Raw genomic sequence first — 23019 nt, 5'->3', positions numbered from 1 at the left:
TGCTGGAACTGGCTGTAGACAAGAGTGTGAGTAAGAAGAACACTGAATTATGATGAGGCGAGAGTGTGGGCCATGGTTCTCTGACTGCTGCCTTGCTGGAGGAAGTGGTCAGGAGGAAAGAGTTCCTCTATCCATAGGGGCAAAGGCCCTCCAGACAAATTGCACAAAGGCAGTGGGACCAGGTAGCAGTGGCAGTCAATGCTAGGAGTCCAAACCTGAGGTCCTAGCTGCAATGGTGCAAGAAGTTAAATGACCTCACACAAATGGTCAAGGTCAGTGAAAGTATCTTCAAATGGGACATTCCACCAACTGCACCACTAGCCTCAACACTGCCTAATGCACCAAAGCCCCATCTCTAACCTACCAACAATCTCCATCAATCATAACTCATACCTCCCATTCATAGCTTCACCTCAACCTCACACACTGAGCACTGCTACAAACCTCACACCCACATCTCACAGCTATTCAATCATGACAGTCACATCAACCAAACACCTTGCATCACACTCATGCACACTTCCCTCTCTCTTGCAACGCAAGTTGGTTCATAACCAGAAGGAACAGCACCTAACCAACAGGGGACAAGCATGGCTGCATGACCTTACCCCCATGGAGGAGACGGTGCTTGCCATCATTGAAGCGGCCATGACGGAGGCTGTGGCCAGTGGTAGGTTTGAAACCATCAAAGATGATGGTATTCTCATACCTAATACTCCTTCTCATGTCCCACTTTCCCCTCATCCCACGCTCTCATCTGATTTACAACCTGCAGATAGTGTAAGCATGCACCTCTTGCTTCCCCATCCATGCCCCACTCCTTATGCCAACCCTATTCTTTATCCTTTCAGATACCCAAGAACTGAAACCTGTCTGGACAGTGGTGGAACAGCAAGAGGTAGAAGTGCAGGAAGACAATGATGAAGAAGAAACACCATCTCTCACTCTCACACTTGCAGCCACCAGCTCAGTCACTGTCATTGTGCATACTTCAGAGGATAGCTTAGAGATAGGACCTGCACATGGTGACATACCAGGCACAAGTGGCCTTCCGTCAGGGCAGGGGACACGGATAGCATACCGGAGGACAAGGTCGCATATGGGTTCTGCTGCAGGGGACTCAGATGAGGACTTTGATGGGGCAGCCTATAGAAGAAGACTGGTAAGTATGCACAGTGAAATGCTTGGTGCATTGGCAGGCCTGCCAGAAAGTCTGATGTCACTGTCAAAGAACATAGAGGACTCTGGCACCAACCTTGCAGATGACTTTACACAGAGCTTGAATTCTATCCTTTCCAGTGTGGAAGTGGAGACCAACTAAATTAGCACACTTGAGTACCCAACCATGATGGCTGATGTCTCAGCTTCCATTGCAGTGCAAGCAGAAGATACCCAATGTCTGGGTTCTACAGTAGAAGCTGAAACTGAATTCAGGCTAGCTCAGCTAGCTGCCAGTACAACTGCTGATACCAATGTTCAAAGGTGCATGCCTGGTCTCACAGCATTCCAGCAATCTGTCCTCCAACACATTGCTAGGATTGCTGAGCCACGCCAGGGGAGTGGCAGTGGCTCCTGTGAGCATGAATGAGCTGTCTTCTCTCAAGATGGCAGCGTTCATCCTCCCATCGCTGCCATTAAGTCTGTGCCCTTGCTGTTGCCTGTCAGCCAGCCAGCCCAGACTGCTACCACCTATGCCAAGAAGGTGCTGTACAAAGCTGGGTCTTCTGGGCCCAGAGCTGCTTGAGGTTGTCTTGCAAGGCCATCTGCAGTCTCTTCCATGGAACGTCAGCAGCCTTCCACCAGATGTGCTGCAGCCACTGGGGTAGCACTGCATGGAAGCACTAGGGCAGGCAAAGGTACACGGAAGACAGGCACTAAGGGAACTCACTAGGGTGATTAGTTGACGTTTGTATGCAGTATGGCATTGTTTGATTTATAAATTTGGTTGGGAATATTTATTTTGTGGTGGCTTTTATTTTTACATTATGGCCAAGAGGAAGCTGTGCTAGTCAGTAACAGAGGGAAGGTAAGGTATGGGACTGTTGATGAATGGGGAATTGGGGTTACATTCACTAGCACCGCAGTCAGATGAGTCGATCATGGGCATCCTGTCCAGAAAGGGGCTATGTTGGTTGCCTCCTCCCTTCCTCCAATTCCTCCTCCTCCACTTCCTCATCCTCTTTATTTTATTCTACCTCCTCCTCCCCTCCTGCTCAGCTGGTTACCATACAGCTGGTGGCAAAGACTGTGCCTTATGATGGCAAGGTTATGCAATTTTGAATAGACATGTGCTCTGCCGAGTACTGCAGGATTCCTCCAAAGTGGTCCAGGCAGCAGAAGGATTGCTAAGCACCCCCGATGGTCTCCCCAAAAACAATTCTTGTGGCAGCGGTATAGCTTTTATGATATGACTTCTGCCCACATGTGCGTGAGTTGTGCACCTGAGTCATGAGTTATAGAATCATAAAAAGTTTAAGGCACAGAAAGAGGCCACTTGGCCCATCATGTCTGTGTCAACCAAAAAATGATACATCCATTCTAATCTCACCTTCCAGCATTTGGTTCGTAGCCCTGCGGATTACGGCACTTGAAGTGCATATCCAGACTCCTTTTGAGTGGGTTGAGGGTCTCTGCCTCAACTACCTTTTCAGGCAGTGAGTTCCAGACCCCCACCAGTCACTGGGTGAAAAAGTTTTTCCTCATCGCCCCTCTAATTTTTCTACTAATCAATTTAAATCTATGCCCCCTTGTCACTGACCTCACTGCTAAGGTGAATAGACCCTTCACCTCCACTCTATCCAGGCCCCTCAGAATTTTGCACATTTCAATCAGATCTCCCCTCAGCCTTCTCTGTTCCAAGGAGAACAATCCCAGCCTATCCAATCTTTCCTCATAACTGCATTTTTCCACTCCTGACAACATCCTTGTAAATCTCCTCTGTACCCTCTCTAGTGCAATTACATCCTTTCTGCAATGAGGTGACCAGAAGTGCACACAGTACTCAAGTTGTGGCCTAACCAATGAGTTATACAGTTACAGCATAAACGCCATGCTCTCATATTCTATACCTCCGCTAATAAAGGAAAGGATTCCATATGCCTTCTTAACCACCTTATCGACCTGTCCTGCTACCTTCAGGGATCTGTGGACAATCACTCCAAGGTCCCTCACTTCTTCTACACTCCTTAGTATTTTCCCATTAATCGTGTATTCTTTTGCCTTGTTTGACCTCCCCAAATGCATTACCTCACACTTCGCCAAGTTGAATTCCATTTGCCACTTTTCTGCCTATCTGACTGGACCATTAATATCTTCCTGCAGCCTACAGCTATCTTCCTTGCTATCTACCACACGGCCAATCTTTGTGTTGTCTGCAAACCCGGTGATCATTCTCCCTACATTTACGTCCAAATCGTTAGTATGTACCACAAAAAGCAGGAGACCCAGTCCTGAGCCCTGCGGAACGCCACTGGAAACAGCTCTCCAGTCACTAAAACAGCCATCAACAATTACCCTTTGTTTCCTGCCACTGAGCCAATTTTGTATCCACCTTGCTGCATTTTCATGGATCCCATGGGACTTTATTTTTTTAACCAGTCTGCCATGTGGGACCTTGTCAAAAGCCTTGCTAAAATCCATGTAGACCACATCAACTGCACTACCCTCATCTATCTTCTTGTTACTTCTTCATAAAATTCGATCAAGTTGGTCAAACAAGATCTTCCCTTAACAAATCCATCTGACTATCCTTGATTAACCTATTCCTTTCTAAGTGACAGTTTATCCTGTCTCTCACAATATATTCCAATAATTTGTCTACTATTGAGGTTAGACTGACTGGCCTGTAATTATTCGGTCTATCCTTTGCTCCCTTTTTAAAAAGAGGTACAACATTAGCAGTTCTCCAATCTTCCGGCACCACACCTGTATCCAGTGAGGCCTGAAAATGATGGTCAGACCCTCTGCTATTTCCTCTCTTGCTTCTTTTAACAGCCTAGGATATATTTCATCTGGTCCTGGTGAGTTATCAACTTTCAAGGATGCTAATCCCATTAATACTTCCTCTCTCCCTATGTTTATTACATCTAATACCTCACACTATTCCTCCTTAACTACAATATCTGCATCATCCCCCTCTTTTGTGAAGACAGAGGCAAAGTATTCATTAAGAACCATATTAATATCTTCCGCCCCTACTCATAGGTTACCTTTTTGGTCTTTTATGGGCCCTACTCTCTCCTTAGTTATCCTCTTACTCTTAATGTGTTGATAAAACATCTTTGGGTTCACCTTGATTTTGCTTGCCAATATTCTTTCATGCCCTCTCTTTGCTTTCCTAATTTCCTTTTTTGATTTCACCCCTCCACTTTCTATACTCCTCTCGGCTTTCTGTAGTATTGAGTTCTTAGGGTCGGACATAAGCTTTCCTTTTCTGCCTTATCTTACCCTGTAAGCTCCTTGACATCCATAGGGGTCTAGATTTGGCCATCTCACCCTTTTTCTTTGTGGGAGCATGTTTACTCTGAACCCCTTGAATCTCCCCTTTGAATGCCTCCCACTGTTCTGACACTGTTTTACCTTCAGGTAGTTGCTTCCAGTCCATTTTCGCCAAATCACTCCACACTTTAGGAAAATTGGCCTTGTCCCAATTGAGAACTCAAACTCCTGTTCTGTCTATGTCCTTTTCCATAATTATGTTAAAACTGACTGAATTATGATCACTACCACCAAAATGCTCTCCCCTTCCACCTGCCCATCTTCATTTCCTAACACTAAGTCTAAAACTGCACCCTCTCGTTGGACTTGCTACATACTGGGCAAAAAAGTTCTCCTGAATGCACCTCATGAATTCAGCTCCCTCAATTCCTTTCACACTAAAACTATCCCAGCTAATATTGAGGTAGTTAAAATCCCCTACAATTACTGCCCTATTGTTCTTGCACTTCTGAGATTTGCCTACATATCTGCTCTTCTATCTCCCTCTGACTGTTTGGGGGTCTGCAATACACTCCCAGCAATGTGATTGCCCCTTTTTTGTTCCTTGGCTGATGTTGTCAGAAGATAGCCCTTTTTGCCCAGCGGCCATCCTCAAGTTTGTCGTGATGGCTGAAATACTGTATGATACAGTGGACTGACGCAGAACATCATGACTGCTGCCAGGATACTGGACATTGACCTGCATGATATGCTGCATATAGTCACGCACCAGCTGAAAGTTGAGAGAGTGGAAGCCCTGTCGGTCATGGTACATCTCTCGGTTGATATGCAGTGGCCACAAAGCGACATGTGTGCAGTCGATAACACCCTGCACCATGGGGAAATCTGGAATCCTCACAAAGCCATGTACTCGTTCTGCCTGCTTCTCTGTGGCAAGGGAGAATGGAATGTAATTAGCTCTCTTGGAATACAGAGCCTCCCTTAGACAACAGCGGATGGTAAATTGCGGGATGTTGTATATATCATCTGCTCCAGCCTGGAATAAGCCAGACGACTAAAACGTCAACGCCACGGTTGCCTTCAAAGCCAATGGCAATGCTGTCCTCACCTATTGTGAGGTTGAGTTGTGGCTGCAGCAGATGACAGATTTCAGTGAGGATATTCTGAATGAAGCAGAGACAGCTGACACACTGTTTCTCGCTGACGTTCAGGTAGGAGAATTGCTCCCTGAACATCCTGGGTGGATACGGCCTGCTGAGAGCCCTTCTCTCCTTCCTCCTCCCTCTTCCAGCAGCTTGCACCAGCTGAATCTCTGTGTCATGCTGTATGCCAAGGGGATGCCGGCGACTGCACCCATGTCTGGCTTGTGTAGAATCTTTCAAGTCAGGACAAAGTCCTTCACCATGTGCCACCCCAACTCCCTGTAGATGTCAGCAACTTTAAACAACTCTGGAAACAACCAGACACTTCAACAATCACAGCAAGAGCCAATAGAAATTAATCAGCAAATATCATGTAGGTAGTTGATAATCCTTATAAGTAGAGCTGGTGGATGTGTCCTTCCTACTGCTGAATGTATATTCAACTGTGCATGGTTAAGAGATGGCACTAGCTGGAGTGTGGAACTCTAAAATTGCATCACTGGCCTCAAATCCGCGTTACATGCTGATTGGCGTCACAAACTGCTACTCTGCATACTTCCAGTGTACACGTCCAGCATGTGCACTAACACCCTCACCATAATGGTGTGCAGCATGGCGAGCATGAGAAGCGTGCATGCACACTGCAGATACCATTTTGGAAGCAAGTTGTCACTCGTAGCACTGAAAAAACGAGCACTACAGAGCTGAATGTCATGGCCTTTGTGTTTTTATTTATCCAATTCCTGTTCATAAGGCAATTTTCCACTGAAACAGAATTATATGGAGCATTACCCACCAACATTTAACCTGTTGGGTTAAATGCCTGTTTCTGTGCTGTACATTCTACACACTTTATACTAGCAATGCAAAATCTCCAGAGTTTCCAGCTTGCTGACACAAGTGATGTAGTTCTATAATCAATTTTCTGTTCATCACAGAAGCATAGATAATTGGCCTGGAAATTTTGTGGAGCTTTTCCTCTCAGTTCCACCTGTAGTCCCAGCAGATTCCCCAGAAAAGGGGAAGTCCCAGCCTAAAGAGTTCATGAAATGTCTCCAGCGTTCTTAGAGTGTTCTGCCTGAAATCCAACAGGAGCCCAGGAAAATAGCCATGGAATTTCAGAGCCATCGTTCTTTAGTTCTCTACATCTCTTTAGCTCTACTTCATAATCCTCTACATTTTACAGAGCAGCTAGCTTATGGATAATACAGCATCGAATGTTGTGTGATAGATTTTTTGATCCTTGTGCGGACTGTGGAGGAATTGAGCATTGCAGGTTTTAAGTCTAAAGATTTTCTTTGAGCCAGGGTATATTCAGATCTCCATGGCCCACCTCATTAGCATTGAGGATGAGAGATCCTGTCATATACCTAACCCGTATTGAGAACTCATAACTTTACAAGCAGAAAGTTTGATAGGCTACAAGCTACCTACCTGCAGCTGTGTATTAATGCTTGTGAAGGCAATCTTGCTTCATCTTAACATCAAAATGTTAAGGTGCACATAAGCAAGTGACATTGCCCAAGGTTTTATGATGCTCTCCGATAGGTGCTGCTTGATCAGTAGGGCTGCAGTATTTGGAACACAAGGTCACAGGTTTAACAGCTGTGTAATATAAAATGCCACACAGGGAGGGGCAAGTGGAAGTAGCATGTGGTTGAAAGTCATAAAGAAGTTAAAAGATCTCACAAGATTTACAAAGTCATGTCCAAGAACCATTTTCCCATTCTCTCAAGTATGCACAATGCATTCTTTCAAGTCCCTCTCACTATTTATCACTCATTTACTGTTTAATATGTATGTTCTTATAGCCACAGAAAACCCTTGAACCCCTCAGTAGCTGCCTATAATTCTGCATTTGTTCGGAACCTTGCATTCTACTTTCTTTCCCTATCAATGTCGCTGCACAATGCACATTTATATAATCACTTTTACCACTGCCTGCACAATTACCCTTACTTATCCCAATATCATCATTGTGAGCTTCTTATCCCTCCTTTCTCCTTTTGTTTTATTATTCTCAGGAATGTGGGTGTTTCTGTCAAGGCTGGGAATTTATTGCCTATCCCTAATTGCCCATGAGAAGGTGGTGGTGGTGGTGGTGGGCCGTCTTCTTAAGCTGCTGCAGTCTGTGTGGTATAGGTACTCCCACAGCGTTGTTAGGGAGGGAGTACCAGGATTTTTATCCAGCGATAGTGAAGGAATGCCGATGCATGTCCAAGTCAGAACGGTATGTGACTGGGAGGGGAACTTGGATGGTGTTCCCATGCACCTGCTGCCCTTATCCTTCTAGGTGGTGGAGATTGCAGCTTTGGGAGGAATTGTCATTGCAGCACAATGCTTTGAATAAGCACTGAGAACCCGGGTATCTAAATGATAGCGGCCACACCAACTCAGTTACCCTTTAACTGCTTGACTTGGACTCTGCTGAAGATTTGGGGTGATGGGGAAGTTAGATGCCTCAAACTTAAACTGAGGGCCAGTATGATTTTTATCATCCTGTTTAATCTCACTCACTCTGTTCACTGGTTTACTGAAGCTCAAGAACACAACTCACTTTGCAAGTAATTTCATTATTGTAACATAAATGTACAATAGGAGCAATGTCAACAAACCAGACCCTGAATTTCCCAAACACTTCAGAGCAGGGATTGTCACTGAACCTCAACCACCTATGGACCAGATCAGATATATTCACTCTGGGAGATCAGTTTAGGGATAATCACAAGTGTGCCCCGGCTGTCCCTCAAAGCACAGGTGAGAGAGGAGACGGTGGGACTGGTGATCGAAACGGAGGAGGAGAAGGAATCTGCACAAGAAGGCTGCACAAGTCATCCCTTAGCTGAGGTGCCAAGGGATGAAGACTTCACAAGGAGGCTTTAAAAACAAGGATTTTTTCTGAGCATTTATATAGCACCTTTCATGACCTCGAGACCCCCCTCCCAAAGCATTTCACAGCCAATGAAGTACATTTTCCATCGAAAAGCCCAATGCTGGCACTTTAAGATGAAGAGAAAGGAAAGAGGTGCAAACTGCATGTTAAATGATCCTTAGCAAAGACTCAGCATCCAAATGAAAAAATTACTTCTTGGAACATAACGTCTAAAATAATACAGCTTCCACTTCAAAATTCAGATTGTTAAAATGGGGGGTGCAGCTTTAAAAAACTGCATAGCTTTTATACTTTTAATGTACTTAGACATTCATTCTCAGCCGATATTCTGGGGGAAAATTTGAAAGTACGGATGCTGCTATGAACAGAGACTTGTACTACACATCATATCAGATTAAACTTCCGCTCTTGTTCATCTAGAGCTAAACCACCTTGCACAAGCTGTAAGGCCTGAGTGGAAGTAGCCAGGAAGTATGCAATGGGAAAGAAATTGTCATTGCCCATACCCTTCTACACTTCACACTGCTGCAGCTAGTGCGAGGAGTGGGGAGAATCTCGGCTTGTGTATTCTGAACGCACTCAGCGACATATATAGTATTATATAGTACTAACAGCACTGAATCAGGCCATTTGGCCTAACTGGTCTATGCTGGTTTTCGTGATCCACACAAGCTTCGTCCTCCAGCTCCTCTTCATTTACCCCAATTAACATATCCTTCTATACCTTTCTCTGTCATGTGTTTTCCTTTAAATGCATCTATGCTGTTTGTCTCAACTACTCCTTCTGGTAACAAGTTCCACATTTTAACCACTCTCTGGGAAGATTAGTTTCTCCTGAATTCCACATTGGATTTATTGGTGACTATCTTATGTTTATGGCCACTAGTTTTGGTCTCCCCCACAAGTGGAAACATCTCTGTTTCTAACAACATTAAGAACGTAAGAAATAGGAGCATATGTCTCCTTGAGCCTGTTCTACCATTCAGTGAGATCATACCCCTCCCCACCACCCCACCCCCCCCCACCCCCCCCACCACTCACTCCCACCCGGCCTGCTGCAGGATACTTATCTCCAGGCACCTTAACTGGCTCCTGTTGATGCAGGAACCTGGAAGCTGACTCGAAAATTCCAGTTGGCCTCCTTTAGTTGGACTCAATTATGCCCTTAATGAACCTAATCGGCTTGTAGCCCTGCTGGCCCCAACCCTGCCTTATAAAAGTATCCCAGAGGCAGGATGGAGCAGGGGAACCAAAGGGGTTAATTTTCTGCCCCGCTGGCTTCTGATCCAGTGGGGATTAACAATCCAGCCCTTCATGTCCTCCTCACAGCATCCTTTCCCACCTATCTTTTTATCATCAGCAAATTTGGCTACAATACTCTCTATTGAATGCATTCATAATTTTAAAGACCTCTATTAGGTCACCCCTCAGCCTTCTTTTTCTACAGAAAGGGCCCATCCCTGTTCACCCTTTACTGATAAATATAACCTCTCAGTTTTGGCATTATCCTTGTAGATAATGCCCCTATAATATGGAAACCTGAACTGTTGCACAATACTCTAATCGGAACATTATGTGCTGCCATTTTCAATGATCAGGTTAGGTTCAAATTATCCAACATGTCAAAGTTTGTGACAGAAATGGAAGGCATCCTATTGTCAACTGGCAATTGAATGGTCTGCTAGTAAAGATAGTGAGTGACATGTGGTCAGTGGGATTTGAGAAATTATTTCAAACTCTCAAGATATGTGAAACACAATAAATATTTAGTAAATGAGTGACAAGTGGATAAAGAATCCAAAGTGTCCCACAGCTACAACAACTGGCGTGTGAAAAGGAGTTGAGACCAAATTACCAGATGAATAGGCAATAAACAGAAATATTACTGTCGGAGTATAATGTGCATCTCAATGGAATGGAGCTCAGTGGAATAATGATGGTAGGTGATCGAGTCGGGCAAAAACAATGGTAGTTGGAATTAAATTAATGTCAATACAATATATCAAGAAGCATTAGAACACTATCTTTTGCAATCCTTAACCCCCAAATATCAATGCACTTAACAGTGGAAAATGATGGGCAAGTGTGGAAAGCCCAGTTGCTATCTTCTACCCTCTCGAAGCATCTGAGTTACTTAGGTTAGGCGCTGGATGGGGCTGTGAGAAACCAAATTTTCAAGGTCTAGTGTAGGAAGCAAAAAATTGTGGTAAAGTAAGAATGATGATTGGAATAATATGGTGCTAACTTCAAGCATCTTTTCCCAGGAATTGCCAACGTTCCTCCTGTGGCAATTGGGGTTTTCTTCGGAGGGCTTGTGGTGAAGAAGTTCAAGTTAAATGTGATTGGAGCTGCTAAGTTGTACATCGGGACTGCTTTTACTGCATGGGTGTTCCTCGTTTTATTTTTTGCAATGGGTTGCAAGAAGACCCCAGTGGCGGGATTGACAGTCTCCTATGCCGGGTACGTACTGTTCCAGGAAAATAATTTAAACAAGAACAAGACAGTTGCAGTGTGTGGCTGTGCACACTTATGTGTGTGCACACGTGCTGTCTGTGTTTCTTAGCATGTCATGTGCATGTGTTGGTATTCAGTGCCCATTGTCCATCTGCACCAATGTTTATTTAAATTAATCTGTAACCATGGTGAAGGGCCAAGGCCCACAGTGCAGGACATCACTGAGGTTGAATAAAGTGAAAAGAATTCGTAGTAGGATGACACCAAGCTTGCATCAGGAAAACAAAAGGAAGTCTTGCATTAATATAATGCTTTACATGACCTCAGAGCATCTCAAAGTGATTTGCAGCCAATAAAGTTCTGTGCAGCAGAACACGTGTGGGTCCTCAACTCGTGAGTCAGCACCTGCATTATCCCTGTCCCCTGCCCTGGCTGCAGCCCAATTATGCTCGGTGTCTCATTATGTGCAGAACTCGCCTCTGTGCTATCCGCTAAGTTACATGCAGTGTCAGTATCTGAACTGGTAGCTTCAAGTGTGAGATTGAGTGACAGTGCGCCTTCATCATCACTGTCTTCGTGCTGTTCTCCACTGCCTGGCTAGGTTGCAATTTTTGTGTAACTGAAAGGACAACGGCACAGGGTTAGATTGTTGTGCGGGGAGGGTGGAAAGTAAGAGGTGGATGCTTACACCATCTGCAGCTTGTAAACCACTGCCTTCTGAGCATGTGTCTCAAGGGCCTCCTGACCTGCTGAGGAGACAGGACATCTCTCCTCCTTTCCACCTTCTTCACCAAGGGCTCCAGTGCAGTGTCTGAAAAACTTGGAGCCTGCTCTCTCCCATGTTATGTCATTATTCAATGTTTCACAGGTCAGATGCACTTCCTGCATGACTGCCAGCACTTACTCCAGCCACAAAGCACCTTACCTTAAAGCACTGCAGGCTAGTTTTAAGCAATGCAGGCTAGTTTTAAGTGGTGTTAGCTACTCAAGATATTAGCCCCCTGCTGAAGCATGCAGCCAATCTACAGCCCAGTTACTACTGGCTGGACGCTGAAATAATTTAAAACAGCAGGCACTATGAAGTTGGCATGCTGCGTGTATTACACTGAGCGGGCACGGGTTAATCGCATACCCTTTCACAGGGGCTATTGAGTTTAGCCACCAATCTGTTTTGGAGATGCTGGTTGAGGGATAAATAGTGGCCAGGGAACCAGGGAGAACTCTGCAGCTCTTCTGCAAATAGTGCCATGAGATCATTTATGCCCACTCGAGAGGGCAAATGGGATCTTGGTTCAAGGACACATCAGAAAGACAGCACCTCTGACAGTACAGCACTCTCTCAGTACTGCACTGGAGTACTGGGTATAGATTTTTTTCTCAAGTGTGTGGAAAGGAGATTGAATCCACAAATTTTTGATTCAGTGGCAAAAGTGCTACCACTGAGCCATGGCTGACATAGAAGAAGGCTGCAGATTGCAGGAGAAAGTATGAATGGGAGAAGCAGAGGGGTCCATGGTTTTGAAGAACTGGGAAAGAATGAGATACAGTGTGAGACTGTGGTCTTAATGATAGCCCTATGGGGATTCAGGGTAGAAAAAGGCTGTATAGATGTTTGCAACTTAGAAGGAACAAGAGGACATATTTGGAAGACAACATAACAGGTGTATTGGCTGGAGTTAATAAAAGAGATGGAACAAGACAGTCAGAAAAAGAGAGGGATTGAAGGTTAAACATAAAAGGAGAATTGCTTGAAAGGTCACAAGCTCCTGCGCAGGAATACAATAGAGATACATGAATAGTGGACTCAGATAAAGGAGCAATAGAAGTCCTGGATGGATGTGAGCTTTATAGAGATTAAAGAGATGGTCCATTTTCACTTTCCAAAAATTCCTCTTGTGTACTCTGTGTGCCTTGATGGAGTAGGTATCTTTTGTAAGGCATTATGATTACTCTCAAGCTTTTTTATTTTTATTACTAAGTGAGTTCATTTTCACACTTTACAACTGACAATACTTAGGTCAACCTCTGTAGAAACAAAATCAGAAAATGTTGGAAACACTCAGCAGGTCACACACCAACAACAATTTGAGTTCATATAGATCTATCAACACATGAAAACTTCCCAAGGCACTTGTCCAGACCGTAATCAGCCAAACACTGATGCTGAACCAAACAAGCAGACATTAGGACAGGGGACTGAGAGGTATAGAAGTGAAGAGGTTTAAAAAGGGAAGTCCAGAACTTAAGGTCTAGATGGCGAGAGGTACATCCACCAATGTTGGAGAGAAAGTAGTGGAGGATAGACAAAAGGTTGGAGGAGTGCAGAGTTCACTGAGATTTGTAGCATTGAAAGAGGTTGTAGCAATAGGGAGGAGCAGTGTATGGGGGTGTAAGGAGGAAAATGCCAGATTGGGAGCCAATGTAGGTCAGCGAGCACAAAGGTGCTGGGTGAACAGGACTTGGTGTGAGTTAGGATATGGGCTGCAGAGCTTTAGGTGAGCTTAAGTTTATGGAGGGTGGAAGATGGGAGGCCGGCCAGGAGAGCAGTGGAATAGTCAAGTCTGTGGAGAGAATAGACAAGTTAATATTTCAGTACAGACCCCTCGTCAGAACTGCATAAATGGAGATAGCTAATTTGATTTCTATCTTTTGATTATATTTCATGTCATGACTAACATTCTTCAATTTCTGTGCACTTCTGGCATGCAACAGGGCAACATTAGCACTAAAATCTGCATCATCTTCAAATCGTCAACTGGTTAATGGTCCACCCACTGTGACATTTAAACATGTACTGCAATTCCACTCTTTAATAACATATTGAATAATAATGGTGAAACTTTTCACTATATTTATAAATGACTTAGATGAAGGAATAGAGAGTTGTATCTGTATGTTTGCTGATGAAACCAAGTTAAGTGGTACAATAAATAACGTAGATGGGAGCAGAAAGTTGCAAAGGGACGTTGCCATTTTAAGTAAGTGGGCAAAAACTGTGGCAGTTGGAGATCAACATGGGAAAGTGTAAGGTCACTTTGGACCTAAGAAAGATCAGCGTGAGAAGCTAGGAATGGTGAAGGAGCAGGGAGTCTTAAGGATCCAAGTACAAAAATCACTAAAAGCTAGTGGACAGGTACCAAAATAAATTAAAACACTAATGGAAGGTTGATCTTTATTTCAAAGGGACTGGCATATAAAAGGTGCAAGTTATGCTACAGTTATATAAAGCTCTGTTTAGACCCCATCACAAATACAATAAGTTGAGAGGGGAGGTGAAGAGGAAAATAAGACTGTCAAAGAGAAAATATGAGAATAGAATATAAGTCAGCATAAAGAGGAACAAAAAATCTTCTACCGACATGCAAATAGTAAGCGGGTAGTAAGAGGTGGAGTGGGGCCTATTAGGGACAAAGAGGGTAATATATGCTTAGAGGCACAGGGCAACGTTAATATACTTAATGAGTACTTTGTATCGGTGTTCATTAAGGAAGTGGAATCTGACAAAATATCAGTAGAATGGGAGAAAGTAGAGGCAATTGAGAGGAGAGAGGTACTAAAAAGCCTGGCTAGGCTTAGGGTAGATCAGTCACCTGGTCTGGATGGCTTTTATCCTAGGTTGCTAAAGGAAGTGTGGATGGAGATAGGGGAAGGCCTTACCATAAACTTCCAATCTTCCCTGGATATTGGAGAGGTTTCAGAAGATTGGAGAGTAGCAAATGTGACACCCTTTTTCAAGAAAGGGCGTAAGAACAATCCTAACAATTACAGGCCAGTTAGTTTAGCATCAATGGGGGGCGATGGGGTGGGTAGTAAGGTTTTAGAAACAATATTCAGGGAAAAAACATCCACAGCACTTGGAGAGGTTTAAGTTAATTAAGGATAGCCAACATGGATTTATGAAAGACAGATCATGCTTGACTACTCTAGTTGAATTTTTTGATGAAGTAACAAAGAAGATTGATGAAGGGAATGCAGTGGGTGTTGTTTATATGGATTTTAAGAAAGCATTTGATAAGGCTGGTTAACAAAATTGAGGCCCATGGAATAGGAGGGTCAGTGTCCAATTGGATGAAAAATTGGCTTAAGGACAGAAAAAGGGTTGTAGTAAATGGTTGTTTTTCAGACTGGAGGATGGTACACAGTGGTGTTCCCCAAGATTCAGTGCTGCGGCCACTGTTTTTTTTTGTTATATATAAATGACTTGGATCTTGGGATACAGAGTAGAATCTCAAAATTTGCAGATGGCACCAAACTTGGAAGTGGGGCAAACAGTGATGGAGACATAGATTAGCTACCAGAGTGGGCAGACAGGTGACAGATGGAATTTAATACTGACAAGTATGAGGTAATACATTTTTGCAGCAGGGATAGGGAGTGGCAATATATGCATAATGGCACAGTTCCAAAGAGTGTGCAGGAACAGAGGGACCTGGGGGTGTATTTGCATCAATCTTTGAAGGTGGCATATTGCGAGAGTGGTTTGTAAAGAAAATGGGATCTTGGGCTTCATAAATAGAGGCATTGAGTACAGAAGCAGGGAAGTCATGCTGAACCTTTATAACGCTCTAGTTAGGCCCCAGCTGGAATATTGTGTCCAATTCTGGTCACCACACTTTAGGAAGGATGTGAGGGTCCTTGAGAAGGTGCAGAGGAGATTTACCAGAATGGTTCCAGGGATGGGGGATTTTAGTTGCAAGGTTAGGTTGGAAAATCTGGGGTTAATCTCCTTAGAACAAAGGAGAGTGAGTGGCGATTTAATAAAGGTGTACAAGAGTATGACAGGCTTAGATAAGTTAGACAAGGAAAAACTGTTTACATTAACTAATGGTACAAGGACTAGGGAACACAGATTGAAGGCTTTGGGGAAGAGATCCCGGGGGAATATGAGGAAGAACTTTTTTACGCAGCAGGTGGTAATGACCTGGAACTCGCTGCCCACAAGGGCTGTGGAAGTGGAGACAATCAATGACTTCAAAAGGGAATTGGATGGCCACTTGAAGGAAATAAACTTGCAGGGTTACAGGGATTGAGCGGGAGAATGGGACTGACTGAATAGCTCCGTGGAGAGCCAGCATGGACCTGATGGGCCAAATGGCCTCCTTCTGTGCTGTAGATGACTCTATGACTCTATCTGCACTCCTCTAGTCTGATCTCTTGCTCATCCTAATTTTAAAATCCCTCCTGGTGGCTGTGTCTTCAGCTGCTGAGTTCCTTAGCTCTGCAATTCCCTCCCTAATCTTCTCTACCTCGCTACGTCTTTTTCCTCCTTTCAGACACTCTTTAAAACCTAACTATTTGGCCAATTTTTTTGGTCATTTGTTCTATTAATGCCTTATATAGTTCAGTGTCAATTTTTTTTTGCTAATACAGGTGTGAATCACCTTGGGATGGTTTGTTACATTAAAGGCACTATCTAAATACAAGTTCTTGTTTTTGTTCATGCAAAGGGTAGTGGAAATCTGGAATTCTGTCCCCCAAAAAGCTGTTGAGTCTAGGTCAATTGGAAATTTCAAAACTGAGATTGATAGATTTTGTTAGGCAAGGGTGTTAGAGTCTACAGAACCAAGGTTGGTAATGGAGTTAAGATATAGGTCAGCCATGTTATAATCGAATGGCTGAACAGCTCAAGGAACTGAATGGCCTCCTCCTATCCCTGTCTAAGATTTGGAGCCTTGCTGTTTTTGCTCAGTTCTCAGTGAGTAGGTTTGATGTATTTTTTACTCATCAGATTTAGAAGAATCGTTGAATATTTTCGCACAATATAGCATACTTCTTGTGCCACTGTATTTCAGAATAACACAGAGCTCATATGAGGAGCACAATTTATTCTCCCAATGTAACACTGGCTGCATGTGCTCAAGGACACAGTGGGAACCTGTTTGTGCTGGAAACGGGATGACATATGTTTCTCCTTGTCTTGCTGGTTGCAAATCATCGAACGGAACAGGGATAAAGATGGTAAGCACATAATTTATCCATCTGAGAAGATAACCTGAGGATCACGGAATCCTGGCTGAGGGATGATGACACCTTGCCACCTAATAAAGCCTCCCCACCTGGCTACATCTTCCACCACTTGCCCCACCAAGACTGTCGCAGTGGTGGTGTGGCACTCAACACCAAGTCACACCTTGGCCTGACCCCCTACTCCTCTGGCACTTGCTCCTCCTTTGAGTATCTCACCTTCTTCCACTCCCTCACCTCTCTTCAAAAGCATCATTCTCTACCACTCTGCCAAGTACGATAAAAAATTTCTCATTGACATATCTTCACTGCTTTCCTCCCTTTGCCTCTGCACCAAACAACTTCTCATCCTCTGTGATTTCAACCTCCATCTCAACTCATCATGTTCTCTCTCCTCTGACTTTGCTGCCCTCTTATCCACACTAAAAATCTCCCTCCATGTAAGCTTCCCCATCCCATATTCATGGCCACCCCCTTGATCTTGCCATCTCACGTGGCCTTGCGAGTGCCATTGTGTCAATTACAGATAACGCCATCTCTGATCACTTCCTTGTATCACTTACAACCCACATCCCCCTTCCACACCCCAACCCTACCTCCTTCTGTATCCGACGCTAGAAAAAACTATCCCCCAATTTACGTACATCAGCATTTTCAACATCCCAACTGTCTATCCTCTGGTCTTCCATTCGCCACAACATTTCTGTAGCCACTGATTTTCTCAACTGCACCCTCACCTCCATCTATGATGCCCTAGTCTCCAATAAAACCATTAATCTCTCTCACCCGACTGTTACCCCTGGGTATGGAGTATGTCCATGGAACGCAGACTTGAAAGGATATGGCAGACAACTGGTTTAACTATTCATCACCATATTTGGCTGGACCTCATAAAGCACTACTGGGTCCTGATCCCACCTGCTAACACTGCTCACTATTCCAGGATCATCCTGGAATGCAAAGATAACCGGCTCCTTTTCTGTACTCCAAACCGTCTTCATCAATCCCTCTCCCCTGTCCCCTCCACCATCACCTCCAACATTTAGTGTGAAGAGCTCATGGATGTCTTTCTCACTAAGATCGAGACCATCTGATCGGCTGCCTCTGCTGCGTCCCTCCCTTTCATTAGCCCACCTAGCTAAATTTTCTCTACTACTGCCCCCCACCCTAGCCCTGAACTCATATCTTTGTCTAGTTTCTCTCCTATTTCCCCCCATGCCCTCTTTGAGTTCATCTTGTCCAGGAGACCCACCTCCTGCTCCCTCGATCCTATTCCCACTAAACTGCTGATCACCCAACTTCCCCTCCTGGTTCCCATGTTAGCTGATAATATTGTTAACGGTTCTCTCTCCTTTAAATCTGTCGTCATCTCGTCTCTCCTCAAAAAAACATTGACCCCAGCCTTGCAAACTACCATCCTGTCTCCAACCTGCCTTTCCTCTCCAAAGACCTTGAACATGTTGCTGCCTCCCAAATCCGTCCCCACCTTTCCCGAGCTCCATGTTTGAATCCCTCCAGTCAGGTTTCCACCCCTGCCACAGTACTGAAGCAGCTCTTATCAAAGCCACAAATGACAGCCTATGTGATTGTGACAAAGGTCAACTTTTCCTCCTCATATTTCTTGACCTGTCTGCAGTCTTTGACATGGTTGACGACACCATCCTCCTCCAGCGCCTCCCCACAGTCGTCCAGCTGGGTGGGACTGCTCTCACCCGATTCCATTCTCATCTATCTAATCAGAACCAGGCAATCACTTGCAATGGCTTCCCTTCCTGCTCCTGTACAGTTACCTCTGGTGTTCCCCAAGGATCTATCTTTGGCCACCTCCTACTTCTCATCTAAACGCTGGCCCTCGGTAACATCATCTGAAAGCACAGTGCACAGTGTTAGTTTTCACATGTATGCTGATTGACACCCAGCTGCACCTCACCACCACCTCTCTTGACTCCTCCACTGTTGCTAAATTATCAGCTGCTTGTCGGACATCCAGTACCAGATGAGCAGAAATTTCCTCCAATTAAAAATTGATAAGACTGAAGCCATCGTTTTAGCTATAGATCCCATCCCTCTCCCTGGTAACAGTCTGAGATTAAACCAGTATGTTCGCAACCTTGGTGTCACATTTGGCACAGAGATGAGCTTCCAACCTCACATTCACACTCTCACTAACATTGCCTATTTCCACCTCTGTAACATTGCCCGACTGCGCCCTTGTCTCAGCTCATCTGCTGCTGAAACCCTCATTTATGCCTTCGTTACCTCTAGACTTGACTATTCCGATGCACTCCTGGCTGGTCTCCCATATTCTACCTCTGTAAACTTGAGGTCATCCAAAATTCTGCTGCCCATGTCTTAACTCACACCAAGACCCATTCACATATCACCGCTGTGCTCGCTGACCTACATTGGCTGCCGGTCAAGCAAAGACTTGATTTTAAAATTTTCATCCCTGTTTTCAAATACCTCCATGGCCTCGCCCCTCCCTATCTCTGTAATCTCCTCCAGTCCCACAATCCTCCAAGAAATCTACACTCCGCTATTTCTGGCCGCTTGAGCATCTCCAATTTTAATCGCTGCTCCATTGGTGGCTGTGCCTTCAGTTGCCTCGGCCCTAAGCTCGGGAATACCATCCCTAAATGTCTCCGCCTCTCTATTTTGCTTTGCCCCTGTAAGACAATACTTAAAACCTACCTCTTTGACCAAGCTTTTGGTCATCTGACCTAATATCTCCTTTTGTGGCTCGGTGTCACATTTTGTTTTATAATACTCCTGTGGACATTTCATTACGTTAAAGGTGCTATATAAATATAAACTGTTGCTGTTCTTCTCAGAACTGATTTGCAATATAATGGAAACTCTGTGACTAGATTTTAGAAGGTTGATATGAAAATGTTTCAATTTAATTTTCCAAAGTAAAATGAAATGTAATCATTTCAGGTCTTCAATTTTTTGTTATATTAAAGAAGGGTAGTAACACCAACATTTGGAAAAACTTAAAATTAACTGTTGTTGTGGTGTTGATCAAAGGAAAGTTAAGCAGTGGTTTTTATTAAGATAGGGTTTAAATAAACACTGAAGGATGAAGTTCCATTTAACATGCAGGCGTGTATGAAATGGAAGTTAATTTTTCTCACACTTGCAAGAATGTGCAACTTTATTTGAACAATCGAAATTGGTATATAACCAGTACATATAATATTTAGTGGTATAATGCAAACTGGAGCTCTCATGAAGTCTGGCTCACTGACAGGCTCCATGGATTATAGTGGACTGTGTGAAGCAATGATGGAACCTCGTCCTCAGGGCTGAACATAGGATCCAACAGAAATGGAGCGATGATTCTGCAAAGGATGAATATGGTGTCGACTAACCACTTCCTGTGGAAGGATAGATGCAGGAGGCTCTCTGAGTTGAAGAAAAATACCACAGTAAACAATGAGGGTTGCGATCAATTATCTTATACTGCTATATATACATAGCCAAGAAGAGTGTTGCATATCCAAGAAGGTATCAAGCATATTTGCGTGAATTGCTTCATAAAACCATACTGTATCTGAATTTCTCCAGGAATATAATGATAATGGAGCACCAAACAGAAGTAATGAAGATATCTTCAAAGTACTAGTGAATGTTCCATCACACTCCTGGCTTGTGCCATGTGGTGATGGAGAGGCTTTGCGGAATTATGAGGTGAGCCACTCACCACACAATACCCAGCCACTGACCTACTCTAGTAGCCACAGCAGTTACATTGCTGGTCCAGTTGTATGTCTGGTCAATGACCATGCCCAGGAGGTTGTTAGTGCGGGATTCAATGATGGTAATATCTTTAAATGCAAAGAAGAGATGTTTCGTCTCTCTCTTATTGACAATGGTCATTGCATGACACTTGATGTGGAAATGTTACTTGCCACTTGTTAATCCAAGCTTGGATGTTGTCCAGGTCTCGCTGCATGTGGGCATGGATTGCTTCTCATCTGAGGAATTGCGAATGCTGTTAAACATTGTAAAATCATCAGCAAACAGCCCTACTACTGACCTTATGATGGAGGGAAGGTCATTGATGAAGCAGCTGAAGATAGTGGGCCTATGAAGCTGCCCAGAGGAAGTCCTGTAGTGATGTCCTGAGGCTGAGATAATTGGCTTCCAACATACACATCCATATGCCTTTGGGCCAAGTATGACTCTAGCTGGTGAACAGCATCCCCTGATCCACTGCTTGACCATCGATCAATACTTGACTATTCCAATGCTTTCCTGAGGTGCCTCCCATCTTCCAACCTACGTAAACCTGTGATCATCCAAAACGCTGCTCCCTATATCTTAATTCGCTCCAAATCTCATTCACCGGCTCTTCCTCCTGCAATGCCTCAATTTTAAACTCCTTATCCTTGCTTTCAAATCCCTCCATGGCCTATCCCCTCTCTATCTTTGTAACCTCCTTCAGCCCTACAACCCTCCGAGATATTGGCGCTGCTCCAATTCTGGCCTCTTCTGCACTTATTTTAATCACTCCACCATTGGCAGCCATGCTTTCAGTTGCCTGGGCCTAAGCTCTGGAATTCCCTCCCTAAACCTCTCCACCCTTCTACCTCTCTCTCCTCTTTTAAGATGCATCTTAATACCTACCTCTTTGATCAAGCTTTTTATCATCTGTCCTAATTTCTCCTTCTGTGGCTTGGTGTCAAAAAATGTCAGCAATGTTTTTATTGATATTGCTCTTGTGAAGCACCTTTGGATGTTTTATTACATCAAATGTGCTACATAAATGTAAGTTGTTGTTGATCCCCATTGAATTCAGTTTAACTAGGGTTCCTTGATGCCACATTCAAACAAAGCTGCCTTGATGTCGATGGCAGTCACTCACATTGTCTCTGTAATTCATCTCTTGTCCATATTTGAACCAAAGCTGTAATGAGGTCTGGAGCTGAGTGGTCCTGCCAGAATTCAAACTGAGCATGAGGAGGTTATTGGGGAGTAAGTGTCGCGTGATAGAACTATCAATGACACTACCCATCACTTTGCCGATGATTACAAGTTGGCTAATGGGGCAATAATTGCTGGCTTGATCTTGTTCTGCTTTTAGTGGACGGAACATACCTGGGCAATTTCTATATCATTGGTTAGATGCCAGTTTTGTATTAGTACTGGAATAGCTTGGTTTAGAGAGGTGGCCATTTCTGGAGCACAGGTCTTCAGTGCTATAGCTGGGATATTGTCAAGACTTTCGCCTTTGCTGTGTCCAGTGCTCTCGGCCATTTCTTGATATCATGTGGAGTAGATCTAATTCATAGAATCATAGGATCATAGAATGGTTACAGTGCAGAAAGAAGCAATTCAGCCCATCATGTCTGTGCTAGCTCTCCGGAAGAGCAACTCACCACTCCCCTGCCTTTTCCCCATAGCTCTGCAAATTTTTTTCTTCAGATAATTATCCAGTTCTCTTTTGAAGGCATAATTGCATCTGTCTCCACCACACTCTCAGGCAGTGTATTCCAGATCCTAACTACTCACTGTGTAAAAAGTTTTCCCTCATGCCCTTGCTGCTTCTTTTGCCAATCACCTTAAATGAACTGAAGACTGGCATCTGTGATGGTAGGAATCTCAGGAGGAGGCAGAGAAGGATTATGTACTTGGCGCTTCTGATTGAAGATGGTTGTGAACACTTTAATCTTGTCTTTTACACTTATGTACAGGGCTCCAGCTATCATTGAAGATCTTTGTGCAACCTCCTCCTCCCATTAGTTGTTTAATTGCCAACTACCATTCATCACTAGATGTGGCAAGATTACAGGACTTTGGCCTGATCTGTTAGTTATGGATTGCATAGCTCTGTTTAAAGCATGCTGCTTCCACTGTTTAGCATGCAAGAGTTGTGTTACAGCTTCAAGAGGTTAGCATCTCACAGAATCACAGAATTGTTACAGTGCAGAAGGAGGCCATTTGGCCCATCATATCTGCACCAGCTCTCCTAATGAGCATTTCACCTGGTAATATTCCTGCGCCTTCTCCCCGTAACCCCGTACATTCTTCCATTTCATATAACAGTCTAATTCCCTTTTGAATGCCTTGATTGAACCTGCCTGCACCACACTCTCAGGCAGTGCATTCTAGACCTTAAGCACACAC

At 44.1% G+C, this 23019-nt stretch overlaps 1 protein-coding gene across 3 annotated transcripts in view; it reads left to right on the top strand.

Annotated features, from left to right (window-relative positions):
• The window catches only part of LOC137384674 (solute carrier organic anion transporter family member 1C1-like), an 87521-nt gene that overhangs the window by 18069 nt on the left and 46433 nt on the right, over positions 1-23019 (top strand). For all 3 annotated transcript variants that reach the window (XM_068058926.1, XM_068058928.1, XM_068058927.1), the window contains exons 10-11: positions 10737-10932; positions 16719-16884. In XM_068058926.1, coding sequence (XP_067915027.1) covers positions 10737-10932; positions 16719-16884 — 362 coding nt within the window. The remainder of the gene's footprint in view (positions 1-10736; positions 10933-16718; positions 16885-23019) is intronic.

Source organism: Heterodontus francisci, chromosome 27 (assembly GCF_036365525.1).
Source record: "Heterodontus francisci isolate sHetFra1 chromosome 27, sHetFra1.hap1, whole genome shotgun sequence".
NCBI classification, from domain to species: Eukaryota; Metazoa; Chordata; class Chondrichthyes; order Heterodontiformes; family Heterodontidae; genus Heterodontus; species Heterodontus francisci.
Note: the sequence above shows the minus strand (reverse complement) of the source record. Positions and strands in the feature narration are given on the sequence as shown.